This window comes from Dermacentor albipictus, chromosome 1 (assembly GCF_038994185.2).
Source record: "Dermacentor albipictus isolate Rhodes 1998 colony chromosome 1, USDA_Dalb.pri_finalv2, whole genome shotgun sequence".
Lineage (NCBI taxonomy): Eukaryota > Metazoa > Arthropoda > Arachnida > Ixodida > Ixodidae > Dermacentor > Dermacentor albipictus.
Genome location: NC_091821.1, coordinates 398,266,708 through 398,294,332, shown reverse-complemented (window position 1 = coordinate 398,294,332; position 27,625 = coordinate 398,266,708). Strand labels below are relative to the sequence as shown.

General features: G+C 48.4%; 1 protein-coding gene across 3 annotated transcripts in view; it reads left to right on the top strand.

The window, feature by feature from the left end:
• Positions 1–27,625, top strand: part of LOC135921304 (uncharacterized) — a 208,343-nt gene that overhangs the window by 129,528 nt on the left and 51,190 nt on the right. For 2 of the 3 annotated variants that reach the window (XM_065455629.1, XM_065455627.1), the window contains 2 exons: positions 17,681–17,713; positions 24,727–24,931. In XM_065455629.1, coding sequence (XP_065311701.1) covers positions 17,681–17,713; positions 24,727–24,931 — 238 coding nt within the window. Of the gene's footprint in view, positions 1–9,702; positions 9,813–17,680; positions 17,714–24,726; positions 24,932–27,625 lie in introns of all 3 variants that reach the window. The other variant, XM_065455626.1, reaches the window with a different exon arrangement.

The window sequence follows — 27,625 nt, the reverse complement described above, 5'->3', positions numbered from 1 at the left end:
ACATATTCACCGTGAGGAACATGTGTCGTGGCGGTCAAAGTGACGCAAGTGACTGCCTTGGGTGACAGACGCAAATCGTGAACCGAGAATAAGTGCGGTGGGGCAGTGCTCGGAGGATCGGTGAGTTGACGCACTTCCACTTTAAGAACGCCGGCTCCGCAGTCGATCACAGCAGAATGATTGGATAAAACGTCCACCCCAAGGATAACGTCCTGAGCGCAGTTGTCGATCACAGCAAAGAGAAAAGAAGTAGGGCGGCCGGCTATACCTAAACGCACATTACACATACCGAGAACAACCAGCACACCGTCGTCAGCCACATGAAGCACTCTGGATGCTGCTGGGGTGAGGACCTTCTTTATAGGTCTACATAGGCTAGCACTCCATAGATCCGTGGGCTCCCGTGTCGACGAGTGCTTGGACAGGTACGCGGTCTATTTCAACGTCAATTAAACATATCCTTGTGTGCGCAGACAGACGATTTGCTGCAGTAGTAGGCAATGCTGCACCACCTCCAAGGGCTGCATTTCTCAGTTTTCCGAAAGGGTGCGGATAAAAGCCACAGGGGACTAAAGGCGACGTGTCATAGGCGAACGGGAAAATGGGCGACGCGTTTGTGGTGAACGAGACTCGCGTGCGATGGTGAGCGACTAGAAGTGTTGTCGGCGCTGTTATACTCGGCGGTGGGCGAAACAGTGCGGGCATCAAAACGGCTCAGGTTAATCGGCATGCGAGGTGTTTAGGGCCACAAGTTGCGTCAATATCGGGCGACAAGCCCAATGCGGCGACAGGTGAAACATATGGGCTGATCGTCTGCAGTTCTCCACTTACTCGGGTTGCGATAACGCGCAGAGAAGACGACGGGGTGGAGTGAAATTAGCAGAAGGGCGTTCGTTAGCGCTGGGATTAGCGACAGCACAGACAGAATGTAAAATAATTTTTTCGAGATCCTGGTGATCGATGGCTTGTTCAAGGGGAATTGAAAAAGTGGTAGCATCAGGGCTACGCGAACAGAAAGTGGCGGGTACCTTCGAATCCAGTTCATGTCGAACGATTCGCACCATGGCTTCTGATGGCGACGCATGCTTCTGTGCGGGTTGATCTTCACACGTCGACGTTGCGGCTGTATCGGGAAGCCTGGCGAATGGTTGCAAGACGCGTCGGCTTTTCGCCTGCTCGAAGTGTTGGCACTCTTTAACGATAGCGTGAACTCTAGAGCACCTTTTGCACATGCGAAAATTGATCCCATCGTCAGCAATGCCCTTCAGCATGTACCCGACCTTCTCAGCTTCTGTCATGTCGTGATCGCCTTTACGAGAAAGTACCACCACGTCGTGGATGTAGGAGACATAGGTCTTCGCGGGGGATTGGGCACGGGAGGCCAATTCATGCTTTGCGGCCATTTTACGGCCAGTTGGTTTGCCAAACAATTTTGTCAACTTCTCTTTGCATTGGTCCCAGCTGGTTAGCTCCTCTTCGTGGTTAGCTCCTCCTCGTATAGGACGCTCACGGGAAAACTACAGATGGAGCTGTGCAGGGTGATATGAGCTGGACATGTTTTGAAGTGAGGGAAGCTCACAGCAAAAATTAATTAAGAATGACTGAAGAATATGGAAGAAAGTAAATGGGCTGGTTGAGCATTCAGGTATTTGTACAAGAATAACATTGATTCACAGTGGAGGAAAGGAACTAGGAAGCTTCCCATCAAGTATGCGGCCTGTATGGTGAGCAACATGGCAACAAAGAACGTCAAGCGGAAAATCATAGAGGCTGAGAGAATCTCATGGGTAGCGGCAATGGAACATAAACCTGTTATGAGTAACTACATAGGAGGAAAAAAGAAAATCTGGAAAGAAACACTTTATCATAACTTAAAGGGAGGCTCAGAATTTTAGGAAGCGAGATCAGGGTGCCTGCGAACACGCACGTTTAAAGCGAGATACAAGAAGGAAGAAGAAACATGTGCTTGCTTCGGTAAAGCTAGGGAAACGAAAGACGATGTTTTATTATAATGTGAAGATATATGCCCGGCCGTTAATTTAGGAATGACTGGTTTCCTTGAAACCATTGTGGTCAGCGAGAGCAGGGGGAAAGTAAACATGTCCGCAAGAGTTATGAGTAAGAAGCGATTGAAAAATTCGTGGAAGAAAGGTTAGGGGAGCGACAAACAGCGGAGGCGTAGAAAAACAAACTTCACAATAGGGGTTCAGAAAGTTTGGTGGTATGAATTCATCGCGGGTTATTTTTTTCTGTTCTTTTTTCTTTTTTTACATAGCTAGGACATTAGGAATAATATAACTAGAGCTTGGTGGCGCGACCCACCGCCCCGTTCCAAGGGGACGCTGATAACATCCATCCATACATTGCGGCCTACCAAGAGGCCGCGTTTCTACTGGAAAGCTCGCCTTCGTGCATAGCGCTCGCCGCCAAGGTTTCGCGATAAACATTACGGTTACATAAGCTGGAGTTGCCGCGGAACGGAGAAGCAGTCAGGGATCTGCGAATGCAATCGCGTTCCACTCTTAAAGGCAAATAAGTGATTTCCCTCTTATTTTTAAAACGTATGTAAAAATTTTGTGGGCGTTTAAGCTTCACCTTTAAGAGTGGAACGCGACAGCATTCCAAGGTCCCTCACAGCCTCTCACGCTCCCCGGCACCTAGAGCATATGTAACCGTAATGTTTACCGGGAAACGCTCGCCGCGAACGCTATGCACTAAGACGAGCTTTGTGGTAGAAACACGGCCTCTTACGTGGGGCCGGATGGGTGGATGGATGTTATGCGCGTCCCCTTTGGAACAGGGCGGTGGGTTGCGCCACCAAGCTCTTGCTACTATACTGCCTCAAATTGTACCTAGGTTAAACAATGAAAAAAAAAAAAAGAACGCTATGAACTACCACGCCCAAATTTTCTGATCCCCTATTGCGAACTGCGCTTTTGTACGTCTCCGTCTTTGGTCGTTTCCCCACTTTTCTTCCACCAATCCTCCAATCGCCTCTTACTAATGTCTATTGCGGACATGTTTGCTTTACCACTGCTCCCGCTGAACCCAAGGGCTTCAAGGAGGCCAGTGGTGCCTAAATCGACCGGTGGGTAAACGTCTTCACATTCTAATAAAACATGCTCCGTCGTTTCCCTAGCTTTACCGCAGCAAGCACATGCTTCTTCTTCCTTCTTATATACCGCTGTATAGGTGCGTGTTCTAAGTCATCCCGATCTCGCTTCGAAAAGTAATGAGTTTTCCTTTGAGTTATCATAAATGGTTTCTTTCGTGACTTCGTTTTTATGCGAAGCATATTACGAGAGCTCAACCCAGCTCCTCAGGCGCGGCGGCGTCGCCATGAAACCACGTGACACCGTGACGTCACGACAGAGGAGAAGTGGCTTTGGCTCAACTCTTGCAAGATGGGCTGGGTGGGAATCGAACCAGGGTCTCCGGAGTGTGGGACGGAGACGCTACCACTGAGCCACGAGTACGATGCTTCAAAGCGGTACAAAAGCGCCTCTAGTGAATGCGGTGTTGCCTTAGAAACGAGCTGTTTCTAAGGCGTGCGTCTCTTGCTCAGGCGCACATTTCGTTGCCGCGCCGAACGCTGCTTTGCTCGACGCTCACCGCGTCCAATGCGGGGCGCGTAGTCGCTGCCCTGTAGCCCATTGTCTTACACCCCTTGGCGGGTCGACGGGAACGCTGTCGCGTTCCACTCTTGAAGGCGAAGCAGTAATGCATGAGTTGTTTCTTCGTCTAGCCGAACCAAATATAGCCAAGCAACAGCAGTTCACCAGGCTAAACAGTGGTTCAACAACTAAAATAAAGGCTAGTATGCTTCGCATCCTGGGCTTAACCTTACCTAAGCCACAGCCATTTTTTCCTCTTAAGTAGTTACTCCTGGCAGGTTTCTTTTCCATTGCCGCCCACCGACCAACCGACCAGGGAAGGGAATAGCGTCAGTCCAGACACGAGTCCCGATCTAACCTTTATCAGGGGCGCCAAACAAGCGGAATGGGAAAACCTGCTCGAGAACCTTGGGAGCGACCACCACATAATAAGGATCAGCACGGTGGCGGGGAAGATTGGCACGGCTCGGCTGACGGACTGGGACGCCTTTAGAGCGCACTGCAAGCAGATCGAAGGCAGCATCGTTTCGGCGGAAGAGTGGAGCCAACAACTCAGGCGAATCCAAGGCCTATACACGAAGGAAGGAGACAGGACGGAACAGACGCCGGAGGTGGACAAGCGGCTCCTCAGGCTATGGGAGGCGAGACGCGGGCTCACCAAGAGGTGGAAGAGACAGAAACTCAACAGAAAGCTAAAAAATTACCGACGATTACGTTACTTCCTAATGCGAAATTTGAGCGCAGCAAATAAGCTTTCACCTTTTCGATAGATTGAGGCAAAGAAATCGAGCAACACATGTATGCGCTATCACAGAATTTTTTTTTTATTTTTCACACGTATTCCTTTAACAAAGACTCCACTAACAGTTCTTGACAGTCATGAAGGAAGCTTTGTGGTCGGAGAAATAGACTGATATATGTTCGACTTGGTACACCAATGCTTGATTCTCAAAGACGAGATCTATACAAGTGCCTCGCGAGGTTGTCACAGCCGTGGGACGCGTTACGAGCGAGAGGAACGGGATGTTCTCCCGCATAACTGTTAGGAAATTGCTGTTTGTCTTTATGTCAACATTAAGGTCCCCCACTACTAACATCTGTGTGGATCGATGGACGGTTAATGCGAGTTGCAGGAAGTACACGACGTCTTTCGTGAGTGCGGTAGGGGCGAAGTAGGCAGCTACTACCAGCAAGCCGTTGGGTAACTTTGCGGCGCACAGTTCGCCAACTTCAAAGTTCGAGCCGGCGCTTTGACAACCGGAGACTCGCAGGAAGGGGTGGGAGGGGGGCGGCGTGTACACCCAGCGGCAAACGATGGGGGCTGAAGCGCGTGCAGCAAGCGGACAACACGATAAAGGGAGGAGGGAAGAGATAGCAGCGACTGACTGATGCCGCTGACGCCGATAGTGAGTCAACCCTAGCTGCGGAGTTGGTTTCTGGGACAACGCCGCCGATGCCGACACAAACAATATGATGCCCTCGCTTCCGCAGCGCTAAGAACCAGGGGGGGGGACCCTTTCCTCCTCTTTCTGCATGGCGGCGACGGTGTTCTATGCAGTCACGTTATCTTGACTCTCTAGCGGCGTCAGCGGCATCCAGCGGTATCAGTCGGTCGCTACTAGCGCTGGGGGGATGAAAGGGGCGCGGAGCTGGTTACGAGGCCGACGACAACGCCGACGCGAAACCCAGGAACGGACGCCAAAGAGCTGCGCTCTAAAAAGAAAATTGCGGACATCACCAAGAAAACGGAGGAGTACGCGACGCAGCTGGCCAGACAGGGGTGGCAGCAATTTAGCAATTCGCTAAACGGCACCCTCAGTACGGCCAGAACGTGGCAGATCCTCAAGGCCCTCATGGACCCGAGCAAAAACAAATCTGAAGGCAGCAAGTCGATACAGAGGCTAGTCCACCAGTACGAAGGCACAGACGAACAACTCCTTGAGGAAGTCCGGGTCAAATGCTACGGCAAAGAGCAGGTCCAGAGCTACAAGGAAGAATACCGCGGCGAAGAAACCCTACTACGGACCGACCCATCATGAGAGAAGAGGTCGCCGAGGCGATAAGATCGGCCACCAAGAACACGGTGGCGGGGGCGGACAAAATCCGGAACTCGCTAATCAGAAATGTCGGCGACGAGGCCATCGACCAACCGACGGCCTACCTCAACAAGCTCTGGCAAGAACGAAGAGTTCCGGCGGAGTGGAAACACGCCGTCGTTGTAATGATTCAGAAGCCAGGGAAGAAACTCCAAATAGAAAATCTCAGGCCGATATCCCTAACGTCGTGCCTGGGCAAGCTGTACGAGAAAGTGATCACGAAGAGAATCCAGTCGCACATGGAAAACGAGCGATGGTACCCGGACAGCATGTACGGTTTCAGAGCCAACCTCTGAACGCAAGACGTGCTGCTCCAACTCAAGGAGGAAGTGCTCAAGACGATGCCGAAAACGGGCAAAAACGTCGTCATGGCCCTCGACATAAAGGGGGCCTTCGACAACGTGAGCCACGCGGCCATCATGGAGGGCACCAACAACACCAACTGCGGGAAGAGAGTGCACGATTACGTCAGGGACTTCCTGAGCAACAGAACGGTGACGGTGGGGCCGGGCGAGCTGAGAAGCAACGTCTTCCCCACGCCGTGCAAGGGCACACCCCAAGGATCTGTCATATCGCCCGTCCTCTTCAACGTGGCAATGATTGGCCTGGCAAGAAAACTTAAGGAGATCCGAGGCATCCAGCACGCAATATACGCCGACGACGTCACAATCTGGGTCACCCAAGGATCCCTCGGAGAGAAGCAAAAAAAAAAAAAACAGCAGGAAGCGGCGACCTGCGTGAAAAACTACACCAGAGAAAGGGGACTGCGATGCTCCACGGAGAAGTCGGAGCTCCTCAGGGTCGGCAAGCACCCAACGCAAGCGACACTGGAGGTGACCCTCGAGGGACACAACATCCCGGAGAAGAACATGATTAGGATCCTGGGCATGTGGCTACAAGGCAGCCGGAAGTGCAGCCACACCATTAGGGTGCTGAGCAAGGCGGCGGAACAGGTGGGCCGCATGATCAATAGGGTGTCCCAAAAGAGATACGGAATGAAACAAGAAGACACTCTGAAGCTAGTCAACAGCCTAATTGTCAGCCGAGTCACGTACTCCCTGCCGTACCACGTGACGACCAAGGCAGAAAGAGAGCAAGCAGACACCAACCTCAGGAAGGCGTACAAGACGGCTCTGTGTCTACCGAGAAACACGTCGAACGAGAAGTTGCTCCAGCTGGGCATCAGCAACACCTTCAGCGAGCTCGCCGAGGCTCTGCTGGGTACGCAAACCGCGAGACTCAGAGGCAACCCTACGGGACGAGCGCTCCTGAGGAGGTTGGGTCGGGATACGAGCGGACTGGCAGACAGATACGCGGACGTACCGGACCACCTCAGAAAAACCATTAATGTGGGACCACTGCCAAAAAATATGGATCCCAACTTACACGAAAACAGGCGAAAAGCTAGGGCCGAATATGTTGAGAGAACGCTAGCCCAGCTAGACAATACAGTATACACGGACGCCGCCGTATATCCACACGGAAGAGAACGCGTGGCCGCAACGGTAGTGGTTAATAGGGAAGGAAACCCGATCACGTATGCCCCAGCAAAGGTCGCTGGCACAGCGGAGGCCGAGGAGATTGCCGTAGCGCTGGCGGCAGCGGAAGGTTATAGAACAGGCCGATCTCTCAACATACTGACGGACTCAAAAGAGGTGTGCAGAAACTACACGAGAGGCAGAATAAGCAAAACTGCCCTCAGAATACTCAGCGGAGCCACCTCCGCCGAGAAGGAAAAGCCCCGACACAAACTAATCTGGATCCCGGGTCACGTAGGCATAGTGGGAAACGAAAGGGCAGACAGCCTAGCTCGAGGTGAAGCGTTCCGAGCTGGGTGGTCGAATACCCCGGAGACCCACCCTACAGGCTTGCGAGGGGGGATACGCAGAGACCCTGAACTTACATAGAGGAACTAGAATTAGATATCCGCCACCACACAAAGACCTCTCAAAGGAGGAAGCGACCAGCTGGCGCAGACTACAGACAAACTCCTTCCCCAACTCACACGTGCTCAATAAGATGTTTCCGACACAATACAGGGCCACCTCCCTTGGTGCGGTGCCAAACCTACACTCTACCACATCACCTGGGAGTGCGAACGCAACAAAGCATTCCACAAACACGAACACCCGAGTGCGGAGCAATGGGAGAGTCGGCTCACCAGCAGCGAGCTCACGGCCCAAAGGGCCCTAGCGCAGCACGCGAGCGATGCAGCGCGACTCAGTGGAGCCTTGGAATAGGGACCCACCCTTGCTGAAGAGGTCTCCAGTCGCCAGCGCCAAGAAGATGAAGACGACGGAGGCCTCGTAACCGCGAAACTCTCGAAAGACTCAAAAGTTTTCCCTCCCTCCCTCCCTCCTTCCCTCCCTCCCTCCCTCCATTGCCGCCACCCATGAGTATAATTCAGCCTCTCTGACTTTCCACTTGACCTTCTTTGTTGCTGTGTTGCCTACCCTACAGGCCGCATACTTGCTGGTGAGTTTCCTAGTTCTTTTCCTCCCCTGTGAATCAATATTTTTCCTGTACAGATACCTGAACACTCTCCCAGCCCATTTACTGTCTTCCATATTCCTGAGCCGTTCTTCATACTCAATTTTACTGCGAGCTTCCCTCACTTCAAAACTAGTACAGCCCATATCACCCTGCACAGGTTCATTTGTAGTCCTCCCGTGAGCGCCCAATGCGAAGCGACCCACTGACGTTTGGTTCCCGTCGAGTCCTGATTCTACCCCTGATTTAAAGCAAACAACCACATTTCCAAAAGTAGCTCCTGGAACCATTACACCTTTTCACATACCTCGGAGGACCCCGTACATATTGTATCCCCATAGCGCTCTGTGCTTCATTATGGCTGAATTTCTCTTCCCCTCTACTGTTATGGTTTTTTTCTTCTGTGTTTCCATATATCCATTGCCTTCGTTTATCCATATGCCAACATACTTATATTCCGTTACCCGAGTTATTTCTTGGCCCTGTATCTCCACTGTCTGTTCACTGTTATTATTGAATACCATAACACCTGATTTTCTTACACTAAATTTCAAACCTAAATTGTTGCCTTCCCCTCCACAGATATTAGCCAGACGTTGCAAATCACTTTGCTTGTTAGCTAGCAACACAATGTCATCCGGATAAAATAAACCTGGGAGTTGCTGCTCTATTACTGTACGCTCCTGTTTGTATGAGAGATTAAACCCGATATTACTTCCTTCTAATGCCCCCTCCATCCTCACCATGTACATCATAAACAGCAGCGGGCATAAAGGGCACCCCTGCCTCAGTCCCTTGTTGATATGAACATTCTCCTCGCTCCTCATCCCTTCCCATTCAACGAAAATGGTGTTTTCTAGGTAAATCTCTCTCAAAAGCTGTAGAGAATCGTTACCTAAGCCTTCCCCTTCCAGAATATCCCACAAGATGTTGCGGTCTACGTTGTCGTAGGCTCGTGTAATGTCTAAAAAAGCCACATACAAACGATCTGCTTTCTGCTTTTGATATTTCAATACACTCAGTAAGACCTAACATGTTATCATCCAAACGCCAACCTATCTTGAAGCCATTCTGAAGCTCTCCCAAAATGCCATTATTTTCTGCCCATGCTTGAAGCTTTAATTTGATTGCCTGCATTCCTAACCTGTATATTACCGATGTAATGGTCAATGGGCTATATGAGTGAATTGTGTCTTTCTCCTCTTTACCTTTATAAATTAAACACATTCTGCTTTGTCGCCAACTGTCCAATCAATGCTGCGGAGTCGAGCGCCATCTGGAGGTATTGCGTGGAAGCTGGCGCGCCACTCCGTGGCCCCCGAGACACCCGCGCAACGGCGTGCGCAAATGGCAGACTTCGTGTAAACGTGTGCATTTATAGAGAGTGCATGAGAGGCTGTACTTGTTTATTTTTATGCTCAATATTCCTTTTTTATGCGAATACTTGTCGGATTTTTTACAGCGTGTTCAACGAGTAATGTTGTTTTTATCTCGATGCATAGATTGCTACAGATGGACACACTGACGTGGAATGATTGCTACTTTGATGTGCGGAATGAAACGAAAACACCTGAAAATTGTGCCGCTTGCGAAATCGCCGTGGTTTGTGCCAGTAAGTCCTGCTTCAACATTCGTATGCGATGATTCTAGGGCTGACGGAGGAATCGCGTGAGTTCATCGCTCTACCCGGGAAATCTGTTCGTCGACCCGCGTGCAGTACTATAGAGGTAGACTTAGTTGTACAGGCCTAGGTCTTTCAGCCTTGTGGGTTCATGTGTCCCCCTTCACTGTGTCTTTGTCAAGTGTGCGCGCTAAAAATTTAGTATGAAAAAGTGGTCTGTTTCGCCCGAAAGGCGAAGCACTCATAGCGACAGCTATAATAAGTAAGAATAGTAGTTTTATCGGTCGTATAAACTTGCAAACATTCGCTTACTAACCGAATTAACAAGCACGGTGTCAACCGCGCACCGGTAGACGTGAACACATCTCACGCCATGACCGCGGAAACTCGCTCACAAGTCGCAGTAGTGAGGAAGCGCGGCAGCAGCACTGAGCGAACTGAGACTCGTGTTGTTTCGCTTCAACGCAAGCTAAGCGTCGAAAGCACAGCGCATGCTAAGCTGCCAGCACTCGGAGCACTGTTTCCAAGTCGCAGGTTGCTTTGAAGATGACGGGGGGGGGGGGGGGGGGGGGGTAGGCCTGCGCGAGCGCGCGCTTCGTTCATGCTCAAGCCGTCGGACTAGAACACCCCTCCTCTCTCCGTCACTTGCCTCTCCCCGGAGCTTCGCGCGCGACGGAAGACAGTGCGCTTCTTGGCCGTTTTCCTCACTGTGCGCACGAAATACAGCCGCGATCATCGGCTCCCCTCGCCAAATTTCACTCGCCTATACGACATGCGGCGCACGGCCACACGGTTATCGCCGTTGGTCTTTACATGGAACATCACGGCGACGGCGACGGCGACGGCAGAAAGCCATCTGGAGTGTCCGTATAATTACTGTCAAAATAAAACTTTCCACTTGTATTTCAACTGAGTGTAGAGTCGATTACAGCACCACTTCTTTTTTCTGCAGCACTCGTAAATTGGCTGTGGGCGTCACGCAGTAAATTTGTTACGATGACAGGGTAATCGCTTATATAAAAATGTAGTCTTAATTCTTTGAACATCAGCTTATGTAAAAATATTGCTGTTGGAGAAATGAAGTCGGCCATTATTTAAGGCATCTCGAAATGCTCGATAGGCAGAGAGCTGCGGAAATGTCCAAAGTAGAGGGCAAGAGTCTGTTTACATAGTTTGCTTTGTTCTCCTTTGATTCTGCGTAGGAACGCACATGCGTTGTACAGATGGATGAACATGAAGAAGCGCGCGCACGCGCGCACGCAGCCAGGCACTTACACTAACACACACGTACGCACACACGTGCACCGTCCCCCCCCCCCCCCCCCCCACCCTCGACACACACACAGATACTCCTTTCAATTAAAGATAATAGACACAAAATAGAAGAATGACGACGCTACCGGGAAGCAGTGCTCTTTCCCTAATGAAGGTTAAAAATTTAACAAAATAAGAACAAAGCCTTGTGCCATTCCCTCGATACCGTGTTATTGCTGTCCTCCGTAAACCTCCCTTTTTACATTACGCCTCATGAGTGCTAGCTTCAAAAATACGTTTATAGTACCAGACATTCCTATTTCAAGTGTCGTTGTCCCGTCTTGAATATCTAAGCATCATGCACATCAACACGTGCAGTCTGAACTCATTGACGCTCGCGCATGCTAGTCGCCTGAGGAATGCACCTGTGCAATATTTCGAATCTGATGCGAAAAATGTCCGCGTGTACGTCGAACCGCGCATGTTACCGTATAGCATTCATAATTAATTTTGCACTCCAGTATCTCCGACAAGGGAACCAACATTAATTATTGACAAACAGCCTCTAGAATCTGCAACAGTACGTCTATTTAGGTCAGTTACTTACAGGGGACCCTGATCATCAAACCGATATTCACAGAAGAATAAAAATGGGTTGGATAGGATATATGGAAGGCATTGAAAAATGATGACCGGCAGCTGACCGTCGTACTTGGAGAAAAGAAGTAGAAACATTGCATAATCCGCACTAAATACGGGACTTAAGCTTAGGGGTTAACAATGAAGCTTGTTAAGAATTTGCGGACCCCTCAGCGAGTCATGGTGAGAAAACTGCAAGGCGTGCCGTTAGGCGCCAGGAAAACCACGGTAGTTAATATCTAGTTGACATTAGGAGAGAAAAAATTGAAGCTGGGTAGGCCATGTAATACTTTTGACAAATGTCCGGTGGTCAATTAGAGTTACAGAATGGATGTCGTGGGAAGGGAAGCGCGTTCGTGGATGGTCGAAAATTAGGAAGTGTAAGGAAGATTCGCAAATTTGCCGGCACAACTTGGTATGAGCTAGCGTCGCTGGGAGAGACATTCGTCCTTTAGTTGACATAATAATGTCATGGCGATCATAATTCCCGCATTACGAGGGCGAATCAGAAAGTATTTGCCTGTATTTCCTAAAGTCAAATTTCGGCTTTAAATGCGAAGTCAACATAACCATTACCAGCAGTTTACGTTTCTTAAGACCGGCCCGGCTTTATCTGCCGATAACTCCGCGGCACGGTTCTGCTGTCAATTATTGAAGACGGCGGTTATGCTTCACACGTCCACGGCATAGGAGCAGCGAAGTGCGATTCGTTTTCTATGGTGCAAGCGAACGAACGCCCATCTCGGAATCCACAGGGAAATGTAGCCTGTGCAAGGTGAAGGTGTCTCGCTTTGAGAAGTGTGAGGTGGTGGTGCTGTGAGTTCGCAAAAGTGCGTGAAGACTTGTATGACACAGTCAGCGAGGTTCCACAGTCAGCAGGACGAATTCTACCACCGGGGGACCTCAATTTTAGCGCTGCGATGGGACAATTAAATGTCATAACCGGTATGGGGACTATGTGGGAAAATTGTGTAAGATACGCAAGAGAGTAGGTACATTTGTAATTACGTGTATGCACGTCATTTTGGCTAGTAAAAAGTAGGGCCAACACTTTTTGAATAAATCTCGTATTTACCTTTTCTGTTCGCGTTTTGTTACCCTGTTCATTCGCAATGTGAGAGTAAAATGCCGTGAGCGTTGTGTCCTAAATCCTGTCAACCAGTGTTTCACAAAATTATTTTCTTGTTATAGCTCATTAAAAGTTCACATGTTACTTTTGTGATGATTTCATATTGTCGCCCAGCTATTACAACTTTGACAGTTTACCACCGACAGATTGGCAGAAAAACGTTTGAATTTAGTGATGGCTGGTCCTCGGAGAGCGTGAGCGCAAGCTCGAACTTCGTCGTTCTCGCCTTAAGGGTCCCATGTCTCCATGTGCAAACTTATTTCGCGTCAATATAATGTACACTATTTTGTCAGATTATGCGGGCTACGATTCCTGCGATCACCCTGCTGATTAAGATTGTTTGAAAGAGTTCATGAGTTATGTCAAAAGTTCCAACTGCATTGGGTTTAAAAACAACACTCGAATGCACATAATTCCTAAGTCTGGAGTGCCAGAAGCATCACAGGAACTGTACCACATGCTCAAATGACACATAAGGTGAAGGACTCCAGTTATTGTATACAATGTACCATTTCGATTATTACATTTTGTTGACCCCCGTGGTTCCTTAGTGGCTATGGTGTTGGAATGCTAACCACGAGGTCCCGGTAATGAATCTCGTCCACGGCGGCCGCATTTCAATGGGGGCGAAATGCGAATACACCCGTGTACTCAGATATACGTGCACATTAATGAACCCCAGGTAGTTCGAATTTCTGGAGTCCCCCACTACGGCGGGCCTCATAATCAGAAAATGGTTCTGGCACGTAAAACCCCATAATTTAATTTATTACAGTTTGTTAAAGGGCCCTGAACGGACCCTCGGGCTTGGTGAAATAACGTAGTACGCGAGTAGCATACGCTACTGTGAACATCTCAGACTTAAGTTTTACTGTCGTGCCACAAGCGGATCGCAAAGTCACCTTTCTCACAAACACTCTGTTTTCAACACAAGGCCCGCTCCTCACTCTCTTCTGGACGCTTTATTTCGTCATCGGACGCTTCATTACGTCATTCTATCAGACGGCTGCTGTTGGCCCATAACTGACATCAAGCCGCTGTCGGCTACATGGCGTACATACCCCGGCCGCCGCGGGGTGCCGCCACGAGTCCACTGGCAGAGGGCCCTGCGGCTCTCTCAGGACAACCGCGTTTGGCCTATGTTTAGCGCGTCGTAGGCACCAAAGGCGGAAGTCGTGGCGTCTACGTCAGCATTCGAAATGAAAGTTGAATTGTGCGCCACGGTGACATTTAGGAGGAGGTGGAGCGTTGTGGGCACACTCCACTGTGCCGTAGTCTTCGCAGTGCGAGTCATTGAAGAGGGAACGGGAGCACAGCGGAGGCCGGTGTTTCTTTGCCAGTAATTCCGATTCTGCTTAACGCATAGAAGTACTTTCGGCGACAAAGCATTTTCGAAACAGCCTATTTTCACTTCAAATGCATTTCTACACTTCGAAAAAAAGTGGTTCAGGGCCGTCTTAAGGTAAGCGTTTACGTGAAATATTCGAATTTAACACCCATATTTGTTGTTGTATTTGTCAATTAGTACCATTCTTCATACGCTTTATAGTGTATAAGAAAGTTTACTAATTTTTACTTCGCATAACATATTACACACTCCTTCTCGGTAGTGACTCCCATGGAGGCTTGTAAGGCTTTTCGTATATTTAAATAAAAGCTAATGCAAGCACCTGAGAACCTGCGCCTGGTGTCAGTTCAGACGTGCCTTTTGCAAATATTTTGCGCTTGCATTATCGTAGGTAAAGTTCAGTGGAAACTTTTGATTGTTTTCGTGATTTCGCGCGCAAGGAAGAGGTCTTTGCGGGTTATTTATTGCCAAAAATGGTGCCGAACACAATTAATTCTAGCATATTGGAGGGTTTCAGCTAATATAGTTTTGTTCGAGAGCCGTTTGCTAGAACCAAAGCACCAATTTTTCTACATTTCTTGTTCTCTTAATTACCTTTCTGGTACTGCTGTTTATTAAGGAAACTGTGGTATTGTTACGTCTACAAATGTTGGTAGAGGACGCAAAGCTCTAAATCAGCGTACGCTACGTAAGGGTTTCTACACACATAAACGGGATAACGCATGTTATTTTAGCGCTTTTAACACCAACCAGTGCGGTTGGTGTTCTGGAATTGAGGAATTTGCACATAAGCGGTAATACGTTCTGTATTATAATCACAGATACGACGCGCGTCAAGATCAGCAGGACGCACCGCCATTCGTATGGCAGTGCATCCGTCATATTTCGGTCACTTGTCAAAATCATATTTCACTCTTCTTTCCTCTCCCCCTGTGAAGTGACCGAAAATGTCTCTACAAAAATACAAGGTGGTACCCTGCTGCATTTGTTACAATGCTGCATTAGCTACAATGGCAATCACATAAAATTGTCGAATCTTCGGTCTCGTGGCTTCAGACGTTCTAATGGTGAAAGTTAGTACCACCTTATCTTTTAACTTTTTTCTATTATTCATATTCTACACATAAACATGCAATAGGTTTTTGTGCGCGTGCATAAATATTACAATTCACTTCATTCAAGCACATCATTCGAAAATGTTCAATTTGCAACGCCAGAAAGGTATTTCAAGCCTGAACGATATTTATGTACTACGCATATTTCTCAGACTCTAATTTCACATTTGCACCTACAGCAGACACAAGCGGCACACTTTCCCCTTGTAATTTTTGTTGAAAGGATCAATGGCCGTGGAGGAACAATGGGGGCATGTTACTCAACTCGGCACGTGACCAGCAAGGCAATTAGACGGGACACTGCGAAAAGGCTGATGGTGAGGGCTTTGTGCGCGCAACCATGATTCCTCGCGTGGTAAATTAGAAATATAATAGAATTGTCCGGGAGAATCTCAGTGAATCAGAAGTGCCAACATTCGTATGTAGAACACAATGAATACGACATAAGCACAATGACATCAACACAATAGATACGACATAAAAATGTTGGGGAGTGCTCACTTGTACGCATTCTACGTTTTGACAACACGCCCGTACAGGTTCTCCCAAGTCATTGCCAGTGCAATTGTTCATCGCTCTCAACAGCTAAGCCTCACATGTCCATGTATGGAACACTAAACGATGAAGAAGGGCGGGTTAAACCGAGTGATGCGACCACGGTGACAGATAATGCGAAAACAACTGAATCAATATAAAATAGCGGTCACTAAATACTGCCCACTGTAGAATGTATACGATGAACGCTAAGATAATTCTCTGGTAATAATATCTTGAACGCTATTCCTATTGTATTACAAATTTCACCTAATTTTTCTAACGCGCTAGCGGTACACTATGTATATAGAACAATTAAGTAGGGATGTGCGAATATTCGAAATTTCGAATACGCATCGAATATTTTCCTTATTCGAGGCGTATTCGATTCGAGAAATGCATATTCGTAAATTCCCAAATATTCGAGGACGGCCGAATAATGGTCGAAACGGCGAATATTCGGACAGACTGTGAATAATTTAGCAATTAACGAATTATATGCTTGCTCCACATTCTCCTAAGAACATGTTTATTTACTGAGAGCTTCACATGATCCGCTCATTATCTGTATGCTCTGCATCAAGATGTCAAATTGGGCCAGTTGGTTGGGATTTATAGTAAGGTTCGTTACAGCGCAACACAAAACAAGGACAAAAGAAGGTACCAAACGACGACACAGCGTTACAGCACTGTGATCTTAAGTGGTGTAACGAACCTTACTAGGAATGTGTACGCTCTGTTCCAGTCTATCTGCATCAGGCCCGTGAGACATGATCAGTTTCGATTTTTTTTTTACGAAGCTTTATTCCAGGGCTCTTTCATAACAATATATGATGTACTTTCGGGCTTTGTAAGCATGCGCAATAAAATATGCACCTAGGAAATGTTACCTGGACAAATGTTGTCACAGTGCATAGAGAGCCGTTACTTTGTGAACATGTTGAGCAGTCAATTTTCCTTCGCGATAACCTGTAACAAGCGTTTACCTGACAGAGCATTACCTGACATTACCTGAGTGACATTAATGAGTGCCTCTTGAACCTGAAGCAACCTCGTAAAATGCAATATTATTTTTAAAAGGGTAATAAAGCTATTGTTACCTCGTTTTGCAATTTTTTAATACTACACATGTATTCGATATTCGATTCGATATTCGAAGACAATTTTTCGCCTTATTCGTATTCGATTCGTATTCGAAAATTTCGATATTCGCCCACCCCTACAATTAAGTCATTGACGTAATCGAAAGATAAAGAAACGCAACTCAGTTGCATTTTTTTGCACATATATTGTTTATTCCCTCAGCAACTTCGTCTCTATTCTGTACTTGATATTATTCTTCATTTCCTTGTACTTCATCGATATTATATATAATATTATATTTGATTACTATTGTACAGTTTATCGTTGGCGAGCTGTGGATCAGATTAGTTGATTATCGCATATTTGATTTTGTGCAGCGTTGTTTAGTCTGTCCGCATGGACCTTTCCAGAAATGGGCGTTGGCCTTTCCAGAATCACGCTGCTGCTGCAGCCGACGGTGCGCTCGCATATCTGGAAAGGTGCATTGCCAACGTAGAACTTTGTTTTGGACACAAACTAGCCTAGGTCTTGTAAACTTGATGTAAAGAAATAAATAAGGAAATAAATTAAACTAAATCATTCCATCATTCAATCAATCGATCATTCAGTCAATCAAATTTATCGTATTTATCAGCGTTCCGTATTCTAGCTTGTTTTCTGTGAGCTCGACGGCGTTGCATATGACCGTGTGTCGCCATCCATGTGTAGTGTCGACACTTACTCTAATAAACTGGATGGTGTTGCGCTTGTGTTGCAGATCAAGTAGAGTACTCGAATGGACCAGAATGTGGTGAGTGGAAGAACGTTTACAGTGCTTATGTATCGAATGTGGGTTTATTGATGATTACGGCAACATTACTGAAGGGCTACTTACATCGTGGTGCGTGCTTCTCTTGCTGCTCATGCGGGATTAAAAATAGGGACGTCATTGTTAATATCGATTGCCTCGGAAGTTATTGCCCATGAGTATTGGATTGCTTGTTGTTGTAGTAATCTTTTAAATGTCGGTGTTCGAAAAAGACGGCGGTTTACTAGAAAAAGCAGACAAAGAAACTTAACGATGATTACAATACTCCCTATGCGAAATTTGAGCGCAGCCCTATAAGTGTTTTCATTTCGCGACATATTGGCTGGCCTGGACAATGTGTCTAGTGCGGCATGTTACAAACGGTGCGAAGTGTGGCGTGACTGCCTCGCTAATCTTGAGATCGCCAGAGCCAGCGCGTGAGTGACACGTCAGCACGATTTACAGCAACCGCCGCCGCCGCCGGACCTACCAGACGGCCTCTCAGACTTCCCGGTAGCCTCCGTCGCCGCCGTACGCTTTTCATCTCAAGCTTTCGCCATGCCCTCCTCCGCTTTCTGCCTCCTGGGGCCACGGCGGCCGCTGTTGTGCCATTACCACCAGCCCGGAATCCGAATCTACAAGATGCAGAATTTATCCTCCGAACGCCCTTTGGACAAACCCGGGGCTGCGCCGAAAGGCACAGCGCACTAACTCTCCCTTGACAAGTCAAGATGCTGAGCCTTCAAGCAGCGGCGTCCTGAGGAGAAGCATCGGCAAGCGACATGTCCAAAAGTGCAAGAAATTGCTAGACAGCCGGCGCCGTATTTCCTTTTCCCTGGAGGTCACCGCGCGCGGCAACTTTCAAGCGGGGGGCCAGCGCAGTCGCTGGTTGGACCTTTCGGACAACCGTCGAGTGCTGGCTTTGTATTGGGCCGTTTGAGTGACAATCGTTTCTCGGGGCTTCATAAGCCCTGACGCCGCCGCCGGGAGAACCGGATCCACCGACCCACCGGGAGCCGAGTGCCGCTCTCGAGCGGAGTGAGATGTGTCACGCATTGGAGGCTAACCGGACGTCGCCGTGCGGGAACAGTCACGTTTGCTGTTAGCTCTCGTCCCCCGTGCCGATCCGATCTTGTCCTGTATATAGTGTATATAGTCCCTTTTGTTATTCTCACCGACGCCTGATTCAGGGTCTTCGCTACCAACGCTCCGTCACGAAACGGCTGACGAGCGCTACGGGACCACCTCAAAGTCGTAACACCGCATTTCGATGGGGCCGAAATGCGAAAACACCCGTGTACTTAGATTTACGTGCACATTAAAGAACCCCACGTGTTCAAAAACTTCCGGAGTCCCCCACTACGTCGTGTCTCATAATAAGAAAGTGGTTTTGGCACGCAAAAACCCCACAATTTTTTTCTGTCTCCTGCTTGCGCTGCACCCTCCTCTCCACTCTCCTCCTCACGTCTTGCATCCCGCGCTACGCTCGGCGTTGGCTTTCATTAGAGTGTTTTAGTTGGGCGTCTTTACGGTAGGCTCCGCTCCGAGTCGCGCCGCTAAGCCACCGTGGCGGGCGATTTAGCGAAGCGAACGGACCTTTCTAGACCTGTCATAGTTCCAGCGCCCTCTGGCCAAATAAAGGTAATGCAAGAAAATAAAAAAAAACCCATTGATCACTGTTATAATGTACGACGTGTATATATATATATATATATATATATATATATATATATATATATATATATATATATACATAACGTATTTGTCCATGAAGCATCTAGGCGTGCGCTTGTAATGCGTTACCGGGCCATTTTATCCAGTGAAAAATAAAGCGCCGTCTCGGGGAACGCCACGTTATAGCCAGCAAGCTTGCTTTCTGCTTCCAATCCAATCCTTGCTGACGCCAACGCTAGCCAACGTGCTGCGCAGCCCGCTCCGCCCAGGCAGGTTGTAGGCGGACCGTGTTTGTCGCTCCACTAGCCCGCTTGCGGCTAAGCGGAGGGCGCATGCATATTCGCGCTTCCGCTCCGCTTAGCTCCTGAGCGGAGCGTAAAACGCCCAACTAAAGCACTCTATTTTTCGCTGCGCTTGTTCGCTCGGTTACGCTGTCGACGAAGCCGACGCCGAAGCTCGCCGCAGGAACGAATACTTAAGAACTGCGCTGTAAATGTCCACTTTGCAAACTTATTGAAAAGTGGGGAAACAAGCGAAACCTCTGCTCGTAGCCAGCGTTCCAAAAAAGGTAACCTGACTTCATCATTGCAAAATCTGATTGGCAGGTTTATTGGCAACAGTACTCGTCTTCGTCGTGGCAACGGGAACTTTGCTTGGTGGGTTAGCAAAAAGGGGACCAAACCTCGTTTGATTCAAAGCAGCTTTCATTGCAGGAGTACTGAGAGCAGGTGTCGTCCCCTTCAGGGAAGCAGGTTCTTTATTTCGCAGGGTTACTGTCGTGTCCAGTGCCGGAGCGGTGATGGGAGCGAAAGACCGACGCCACTCCGATGTAGTGACGTACCCAAAAAGCCCCGTGTTTATTATCCCCTTTTCTCAATAACGTCAGCGATTTCTTCCATACGAGTGCTTGGTCGGATCAGAGAAAACCGATAACAATATCAGTTGCCTACAAGAAAACGGATGGTCAGGGCAGCAAGTAGTTTCTTTGGCGTGGTTATCAAAAATGCGACTCGTTTCGCCAAGCCAACTGGTGCTTTCCTCGGCAGGATTATCAGCAGAAGGACTCGTCTTTGTCGGGGCAAACTTACATTCATTGGCATAGTTACTGACAATAAAACTCGTGTTGATGCAGTCAGTAGGTATATTTTTTGCAGAGTTGTTATTATTGTATCCTTTGCAGGGTTATTGAGAAGACAATATATCTTGTTTATAGCAGGAAAAACTTGCCAAGGTTAGCGACGATTGCACTCGTCTCCAATAGTGCAGCAGCTACTTTCATTGGCAGGTTTACTGAATATGAAAGTTTGACTTCGTCAACGGAACAGCTGCTTTCCGTAACAAGGTTACCGACAAGACGACTCATCTTCGTCAGGGCAGCTACTACTATTACTTGCAGCGTTTTCGAAAAGAAAGCTTTTTTTTATCAGAACAGTAGCTACACTCATTGGCTGGCTTATCCACAAGATGACTTGTCTTCAGGGTAGCAGGGGCTTTCCGTGGCAGAGTCACTGACACGAAATATAATACTCGTGATTTTAACTACTTGTTTGGCAGATAGGAGTGAAGAGCACTTGTAACTAATATCGAAATATTCATACCGTGAGAGTATTCGCTGTTTTACTAGTGTGAGTCAACTCGACTGCACATTTTCGTTGACGCCTTTATCTTGGTCGGTCCTTTATTTAAGACATGTTTGCACAATTTTCGCGTTATTGTGCTAAAGAAGGTCGTCAAACTCGGCCAGGCGGAGTATTTCTTGCCTTTAGAAAGTCATGTAAGTATTATATATCAATGAACAAATAACTGTTGTCACGCTGCTGTTGGCAGGCAACAGAAAGAAATGTTTCAGTGAAGGTGCTTTTGAGGAGGCCGAGCAAAGGTAATTAATTCTCACTGGCTACATTGCACGGGAGTATGGAAGGACGGACGGAAGCGGTAGTGGCAGAGGGTATTACTTATGCGCTAGGAAGTCAACCAAAGGTGCCAGGAGTATATTATGATTCTCTCTGCAACCTATATATCTTAAACAAGCTCGCAAGAACACTGGCCTATTTTGCATACCAGCTGTGGAGTCTTCCAATCGCTTTTTAAAGCGGAGCTGTTTATGGCTAACCTTCCGTAAATTTTCATGTGCACGAGCAAAGTCTCCGGTCTCAAAACTGAATTAAAATCGCTTCATTCTACGCAAAAACCCTGTATGAATCAGCACTTGCGTATGTATGTCCAGTAAATTAGTTATCAATAAGCACGATTTTCAAGATCACTGGACTCTCAGCTAGACAAAAAAATGTTTCCCAAACATTTACCGCTATGCAACCTGCGTCGACTATGCCTACGCTCTCACCGCCCTGTCTTTGCTGTCATTCTAATGCGCACCTCGTTTCCTTCCGATTTCACGGGGCGGCGCCACCGTCATGCGTGGCGTGTTTACGTTGCGCCGGTGGCCGTTCGCCCTCGAGCTCCACCACTGGAAAAGCTGGCGCCACCGTCGGCGTGACGTGCAAGGAGGGATCACGTGGACATAGCGGCCGCGTCGGCTGCTTCGGGCGCGCTGAAGCGAGCTGAAAACGAGTTTAAATTCCCTCGTACACTGCGGTCCTCATTTAGTGGTGAAATTTTCCCGCTTCGAGTGTCTCCTTCACAATGCTTGAAAGCACTACAATAGGTAGTGGCTGCCTTTGAAGGCGCGCAACATGGTAGGCTACTGCTCGGTGCCGCAGGGCCGGACGCACGTAACAGAGGCCGGTGTCAGCCTTATTCGCACGTAGCCGCAGGACAAGAAGCTGCGTGAAGCTTGGCTCGCGAAACATAAAACCGGAAAACAGTCATCGGCTACAACTCGGGTATGCAGCAAGCACAGACGCGAGGAAGATTTCTGCTACGGCGCCCGGTCTGCGATGTTCTGAAAACGCGCACTGAGACGCTCGCCCGAGTCCGCTGCCCGACTAATGTCATGACGGTATGGTCTATGAACTTGTCGATGCTATAGATACTGGCAAGTTCAGTGGAGTGGAATGGCAGCGGTTAGAAGCACATTAAAAAAAAAAGCATGGCATATGGTGATGTTTGTGTTATGAATTAATGCACTGGATTACAAAAAGGAGCAGCGGGAAATTGCACGCTGAGAACCCCGATAAACATACAGTGCGACGCAACTCGAGGAATAATATTGAAAGGTCAAAGAATTTAGAAGAAAGAAAGATTGAATCGTCACGACGGCACATTACAGTCCCCGTAGGCGTCGAAGTCTCTACAATGAAATTATTTTTGAACAGCTCTGATAACGCCCACGCAACAATGGTTGCTTGTATACTGTCAAATGCTCATATTCTGTGGCCTAAAGCTCATGGCATGGTGAGAAAACGCGAGCGCGGAGAAATCGAAACAGTGCGCGGACAAGCATGCAGACGCGCAGTCGGTCGCTGCGAATCTGCGCGATCGCTGCATTGAGGCATTGCTCTATTACGCTCTATTTTGTTATACAAACACTATAAGAACCTATTTCACATAGTTTGCTATCGGCGTTTACCTACCTTTCTCGCAAGAAGCCGGTTCGGGAGACTCCATCGCCGCAACCGCGCGCAGTGGCCTTCACTGTACGTATTCGGTAAAGAGATAGCATCAGTAAACGATTGTGTGCTTTCAGTTTGCCCAAGACTATTATTTAGACACTAAGAAACTTCTCTCGTTTCGCAAGTACTTACAAAAATGTCCGGGAGAGCTCACGCGTGGTGTTTTCAGTGACCGCTGACAGCAAAACCTATGAGGAGCGTGCCACGTGATCCCTCATACTACGCCAGCGAGCCGCTTCCGATAGATGGCGACTCCGTAACTCCTCGCCGCCAATATACATAAAACTACACAAGAGAAGCTGCCGTTTTACATTTTCAATTTCGCCTCTCTCGTCGTCATGGCGAAGCCCCGTGTAGTGCCCACTCCCGAGAAGCAACGGAAACGACAACGACGAGAATGTGATCGGCGGCGTCGGTCTGCAAACACCACCGATGAACAGCGTGCAAGAAACACCAAGCGCATGCGGCGAGTCAGGAAAGACGCCCATCTTCGTGAGGCAGAGAACGCATCACAAAGACGTAGGTACCACGCGGTTACATTGCAGAACTTCAATAGAGCGTATGCTATAACTTCAAAGGGTACTTTCTGGACAGGCAATTTGGGTGTGCAACTGCTAAAGGCCTTCCCAAACCACCGTAGAACAGTGTCACCGAATGTGCCGATGTGAGTGCCGTGCGGACGACTGACGGGATCGTGGTATACACTTCGTATATATGGCCGGGTGCAGCAAAATGCCACATCGAGATATTCATGTCGTCGCCATTCGTTTGGATCAGGGATGACGACAACTCGCCCATCGTCGTCGTCATCGACTTAAACATTGACCTATCGGCGCCGGAAAAAAGTGGTTTCCACATTATGTGCTCAAACGCTTCGACTTGGACTGGCACACAAATTGTTCGGCTCCGACCACTAACCACTGGTCGTGCACAGACCTCACTCTTTCAAAGAATCTTTCTACGGTTGTGCCCGAGCCATCACGACCAAGTCATGGGCACCGATTCAGGCTATCAGCAAAGTCCGCCGACGAAGTACACCAACTAAATCCACCTGCTAAGACCCCGACTAAGACCACCGACTAAGACGCAGCCACCAAGAAAATGCGTGTGCGTTCGTGTGCCGCCGATCTTAACAGTGTGTGTGTGTGTGTGTGTGTGTGTGTGTGTGTGCGTGCGTGCGTGCGTGCGTGCGTGTGATTGTGTGTGTCAGGACCCGCCGATCAAATATGTGTTCGTGGGGCACGATCAAGGTCGCCGATCAAACTAAGTGTGTCTGCGCGCGTGTATTCGGCATGGCCACCGTGACCGCTCAGCAAAAAATAAAATTTGCTTATACCTTTTACTTACCTTTTGTGTCACATCAATGTCGTGTGCTGAACCAGTTTCGCTGGTAACCCACCTTCACTGCAGTGGAATGGCGCAGGCTTTTTATGAGTTCGTTTTCCTGCCTTTATGAACAGTTGTTCGTGTCTTATTCCCAGTCCTTCTGAGGTAAACCCCGTCTCTCAGAACTAAAACGACAGCAATGACTAGTGTTCCACCGAACGACTAATACGAGCTTTTCATTATGAAATTATAGCGAAATAGAATAATGTTTCGATGTTGATGTTTATCTAATTTTTATCCTTATGGTGAAAACTCACGGGGATCGTTGTACACTTGAATGATGTCCACACAGTAAATATCCCTGGCGCATTTGTAACGCTGTTGCGAGCAAGAGGGCACTGTAAATGTTTTTCTTTTGGCCGCCGCCACTTTTTTCGTTCGCAGTCACGAAAGCAGAAGGCAACATCGATGTCGAGTATTGCTTCGGAAGAGATAAAGTCAACGCTACGGAGGCCAGCAAGCGGTGCGCAGAGAAGTCCTCGGCGCTGGTGGAGACAGAGGAACTGCCCAGAATACTACACGACACGCTCTCGAATAGCCCTTTGCTCACGTGGGAGTTCTGGGTAGACCTGAGAAAGGAAGACGTGAGGTACGCGTCAATTCTTCGCTTGAGCGTTGCGCCTTCGTTCTGTTTATAGCAATTACGTACTCTCAGTAATATTTATTTGGGTGCACTTAACGCGACGCGTGCCAGACAACACGCGCAAAGCTGTTAGGACGCTAAGATGAAAGGGAAAAACTGACGTCCACCCTTCCTGTTGCCCGAAGCTATAGAGCAGAGCCGTACGGGTTTCTCAGACAGAAAGCTTCGCATTAGAAGAAAAATTCGTCTTGGTCCGGAATTCGTAGCCGGGATGAAGGCCTTTCCGGGATGGTGACTGTACCATCTGAGCTAACCAACAGGCTAGGAGATCGCAGAGAGATGGCGAAATAATCGGCAATTCGAAAGACTGGCCTACTGAATATGGCAAAGAAAGTTCTGCGGAAGCACACAAGGTGGAGGAAAGTTAATGAATAGGAAAAATTGACATCCACCCGTCTTGTAGCATGAAGCTACAAAAGATACCCATATGGGTTTCACAAAATGAAAGCGTCACAGTAGGAGCAAAATTCATCATGGGGTGCTATGCAAAGGAGGCCTGAGTTTGGCGAAATGCGTTAGCATTGTATCAATATAGGGACACAACGTATTACCACCATCGTATTGAGTCATGTATGAGGCGTGCACTACGACGGGACTTTTACTGTGCGCTTCCCTGAGCACACTAGGCGCCACCAGGCGCTGCCGCCGGGAAGCGTGCACGTGGCCTCCAAAATGCAATGCGGGCCGGTGCATGGTGAACGCTGAGAAATGCGTTTTGCGGCAACTTGGCTCCTCTGTCGTGCGTCTTTATGGACAAGCTGCGCCATCTAGTGGCACTGCCGAGCACTCCATGCGTGGCCTCCAACACCAGAAGTGCGGCGCACCGGTGCCTGCGAACGCTCAACATTGTTCCTTCGCTCAGTCGCACGTACTCAGTGCTCAGTTTGCAACGTGCACCAGATAGAGATTGTTAGCGCACTCAAACTGCGCATTAAAGGATATCGTAATCGTCGGTGAATTTTTTTTTTGCGCATAGGTGACGACGAAGGACTTTGTGAAGGCTGAATGACTCGGCGATGCAGCATGTCGTTCGCTTGCTCCGTGATAATTTGGTGCTCTTCCGCGGAAACGCGATAAGGGTAATGTCGCAAGGAGGTTTGTATCGAACCAGTGTCGATGTTATCAGACACATTTGTCGTGCGGCCCGATGGTGATAGATGACAGCCAAAGGAAGAGAAAAACTTTAAAAGGGGTAGCTAGAAGTTGGGCGCGGTGAGCCGAAAAAGAAACATCAGCGTCTATGGGTAAGTCGAACACGGCTGGAAGCGAGGGCTAGGGACAGACGTGATGGCGTCAGCGTGACACCAGGTGGAGTCACCAGTAGAATCAATTTCTTCAATGGAGTCAATAGCTTGAACATGTCCTAATCGCTATCCACTCATAAAGACATCTGGATATGGCTAGTGGTTGGACACCAGAACCGATGCGACCCAACAGGTAACAATGAGGACGGTAAACGCGAGATAAATGCCTTTGAGTTGAGCGAGCAGGTCCGATGGCGTAAATATTAAAGTGCCACCTGGTTCGGCAGCACATGACAGAGCAACAAGCGCCCATGTTTTAGGAGCTGTATCTCATCTAAGATTTGCTTGTACTGAGACAAGGGCCGGCCGATGGCGAAAGCGTCACTTCCACCCAAAAACAATCGATGACGGCCTTGTGGCTTGACAGAAAAACGCATCGGAGAATCAGTTCATGAAGCCAGGATGGCAACAGGAAAAACTCGGTGATGTAAAGAACGTTTTCGATGACGACACGGGCCGTGCACGCGGCTGATGACTAGCAGGGGAGAGTACCAAGCCAGAAAGTAACGTGGTAACGTTGCTGAGCTTGCGAGAAGGGCAAGCAGAAAGCGATCATCGACGAGCAGAAGGAAAAGTAGAGTGCCTTGGCGGAGATTGGAGTCAAAGAGTCAAAGCGCCCAACATGAAAGGCGATTCCACAGGCGAAGCAGATGGGTCGGTTGTCTTGGGCGCTATAACGTAAAACTATTACAATATGTTTTTATTCCAACATCCTGGCGTCAAATTCCCGAAGCCACGGACGCAAGCAGTTGGCGTTGACCCGCAGCATTGCCTTAAGAGCCCAACCAAACGCTCTCCTCGTTTATAGGCGGTAACTTTTGCTTGCTTTCAAAACGAATACAATTGCCTACATTGAGCAGTTTTTTAATAAGCGAGGAGCACGCTCACGTGCACAGGGTTTCGATGGGGCCGAGTCAGTGCACTCAAAATAGATAACCGGATAAAGAGGGTGGTGCCGGCGTCTGCGATTGGTCAGCTTCCCCTTACTTAGCTTGCCTTGGCTAATCGAAAATCAATGCGGCGTGCAACGGAAGGTTTAGAATACCGAAAAAGCGGATACCCAGCAAAAAAAAATGTTGGTAAAGTAATGTGATAAACGTGCCGACAGGGCTCGATAATGTTTCATGGCCACGCAAAACGTTTTAATATATGCAAATAAACCACTGCTCTCCGGGAGGTGCGAGTAGCTAGTGCCTGAGCGACCAGAAGCAGCCATCTTCTATTCCTCTAGGAACGTAGCAGTCTTCGGGTACTAAGAAAAAAAAAAGTTTTGTTCGGCATATTAATACATCTTTAACATGTCCACGTTACTTTCACGCGTTGAGTTCTCGCGGTT